The sequence below is a fragment of the Rhamphochromis sp. 'chilingali' genome, assembly GCF_963969265.1.
Source record: "Rhamphochromis sp. 'chilingali' genome assembly, chromosome: 13".
Taxonomy (NCBI): Eukaryota; Metazoa; Chordata; class Actinopteri; order Cichliformes; family Cichlidae; genus Rhamphochromis; species Rhamphochromis sp. 'chilingali'.
In genome coordinates this window covers 6,142,059-6,145,160 of record NC_137940.1, presented here as the reverse complement: position 1 = coordinate 6,145,160, position 3,102 = coordinate 6,142,059, and the positions used below count along the sequence as shown (strand labels likewise).

General features: G+C 34.8%; 1 protein-coding gene across 8 annotated transcripts in view; it reads right to left on the bottom strand.

Moving 5' to 3' along the window:
• Positions 1 to 768: 768 nt before the first annotated feature.
• gria2b (glutamate receptor, ionotropic, AMPA 2b) overlaps positions 769 to 3,102 on the bottom strand; it is a 53,147-nt gene continuing 50,813 nt past the window's right edge. For 2 of the 8 annotated variants that reach the window (XM_080901291.1, XM_080901293.1), the window contains exon 16: positions 769 to 2,829. In XM_080901291.1, the coding sequence (XP_080757417.1) occupies positions 2,665 to 2,829 (165 nt within the window). In that variant the 3' untranslated portion in view covers positions 769 to 2,664. The other 6 variants (XR_013973861.1, XM_080901295.1, XM_080901294.1 and 3 more) reach the window with 4 other exon arrangements.

Below are 3,102 nucleotides of genomic sequence, written 5' to 3'. Positions count from 1 at the left end.
TGTGGCTCCTGGGTGTCTGTCTACGGATTCTACTTGCAGCTAAACATGATTTTAATATGATGTAATTAACTATAAGGCATGATAGAAAGGCACACATGGCATGAATGTGAGAAAAGGAGGATTATCTTAGGGAGCAGAAGGAAGTCAGCCATCTTAACGGAGACGTGTGAAATTCATTAACACTCAGAAGAAGTAAGGTGACCTAAAGGCACTTCAGCACTAAGCAATTTAAGCTCAAAACTGTTTGATGTATTATACTTCAAGAATTGTAGCACACAACAACACTAGATTTAACCAATACATTTCAACTGTAAAGGTTGTTGTACTTAAAAGTAAAGAACAAACAGACAAAAAAAAAAAAAAAACACGTATTTGCCTTCATATCCTCTGTAAGTTTTGTTGTTGTCTTTTTTTTTTAGCACAGTTTCTGTGATGTGCCCTCAGCTCTGGCAAACTAAGTTTAGTAACGTGATATATATATCTCCCTAAACAGAAAAAACAATGAAAGCACAAATGGTTGTGCAGTGCCTTGGGTGATATAAATCACAGCCCAGCCAGGTCACATAAAGGGGAAATAAGTGACACCTGTCACTTATTTCCCCTTTATGTGTGTTATATATAAGCAAACAAATCAGTCATAGGTAAGCAGTGTCAACAAGTTATGTTTATGAAAACTTAAATAACTCTACATGAATATTTCAATAGCATAAATACAAAGCAAGAGATTCCAAATAAATGACACAGTAAAAGATAACAATAGATCAGCCACTTTTTATTTAGAAAGAGTCCCAAAAAATAAACAAGTTAGCACACATTCCATATACAAAATGTCTGTGAAATAGCCTGAATATGCAATGAAACTGATTAGCGACTATGGTATACCGTATGCTTCTATACTTGATAACAAAAACAGTGGTAATAATAATAGTATAGTTCATCTCCCTGCTGTGTGCAGGAGGGGGTTTGTTATAGATCTATTTGAAAGTGGGGGGAAAAAAATCTTATAAATAGATGTGCTCATCTGCATAACCTGTGTATCTAACTTATGGTGAGTCTGGACAACTAAAAAGTAATATTGTATCTTTAAAACAATTAAATGTAGCATTGAGTACTGCAAAAGGAAATCAAGTACTTATGATAAGGGATACAATTTGTCATATTTGAACTTTTATATAAAATATATGTTTATATGTATATATTGTATATATGTCTTACATTGTATTTCCAATTTCAAACATTTAACCTCACAACTTCAACATTGAAATGAAAATGTATGTTTGGCAGTAATGAAATAAACGTATGAAGTATTTGCGGCAACAACATGCAACTTGTGCTACTCCATTGTCCGATTAATGCAAAATACATGGAGACTTGAAAACAAAGCAGAAAGGCTATTGTATTAGTCATTGCCACCAACTGTACATCTAGTTACAAAAGTTACAGAATGTATCAGAATCATTTACATTCACTGAGATGACAGTGATTGAGTATATTAAGACTATATTTATCTACTGGCACTAGAATTTGGCACTCTTACTTATTTGGCATTTTAACCATCACGTAAACCATGTGAATGTAGATGCTTCTTTTTGATGTCACTTTAAAATGTGATGGAATAATACCATACCATACTATTTTTTTTGTTTTGTTTATTCATCGCGTGTAAACATATTAATCTCCTCTTGAAAGAACAACAACCCCGGTCCTCATCAGAAAAAATACAAACAGCAAAAGCACTGAAGCAAACAAAGAGACAAAAGTAATAAAGCAGAATTGCTGCACCAAGTCTAACAAGAAAAACATAGAAGGATTGATTCCAAATGCCAAGCATTGACATATATTTCATATCAACACCAAATGTTAAAGAATAAAATATACAGGAAAGTTCAGAATAGGAATTAATTACATGATTTTAACATCTCACCCCCATAATGCAATGTATTTGGCTTTAAAAATATCGAACTAGAAGCTGTTTAGTATTTTTTCTTTCTGTATACTCACACATGAAGATGTTTTTATCCAACCAGTATGTAAGCAAGTTTATTTAAAAGCTATTTTGTGAAAATACATAAAAATATTTTTTTCAATAAACGTTTTTAATAGATTTTCTTAGAAAAAAAGGACGATTTCACATCTTAATGCAGATGAAATCAAGTGTGCTTGAAAATCCTGTTTTGCGGCGGTGGCTACAGAAACGGTGTGTTTTTGACGACATCTTCCCCTGATGAACACACCCCCTCACTTTTCAGACACACATAAACACAGTTGAGATGACTAAATCTCTGACTCCTAGAAGCAGTCATTGCCATCAATCAAGCCCTCTTTTCCATCTCAGTCCACTCCAAACAGATAGACAGGAAAGCATGGTGTCATCAGTTTAGAAAAAAAAAAGCCACCCTTTAAGATTCTGAGATGGAATTCCAGCCACAAAGGTAGGCGTTTTATTAGGTGAGAAATAGAGACAGAGAGCAACAATACAAGTCTTTGTGATTGGCAAAATGAAGTCTCCATCTCTTATCTTTCCTTTTTTCACCACACAGACAAAAATAAAAGAGCCGAAACAAAAGTAAGGAGGCGAGGACAAAAAAGAAAAAAAGAAAAACAAAGAAAAAAATAAAACGCTCTATTGAAACCATTGTAAGGCACTCAGAAGTTTCGCATTGATCAGGACAGATCTGTCAGGCTGACGTTCAGTCCCATGTCAGGTCTCACATAAGGGACGGCGTGGACAGCTTTAGGAAACTCTGGAGTCATCACCCGACCATTCTCCCCAGTACTCCCTGTGACGGAAAGTCTTGCTTTATTCCTCATGGCATCCCCAAAGGTCATCTACACAAACACACAAAGTCACATGTACACGCAGACGCAGGCCAACACAACCATTATCACATTCATGCACACAAGGATCCATACACAAAAAAGAAAGCAACATGTTAGACACTTTAAAGTAATAATACATCTATAAGCTTAAATGTGTATAAATGTTCAAAACACGAGAATGTAGATGAGAACTGAAAATGATCTCCATGAATAACACAATGCAAACAAGATGCAAATGATCATGTAAAGGCTTCTGCATGGTCATTGCAAGCATTATTGCTG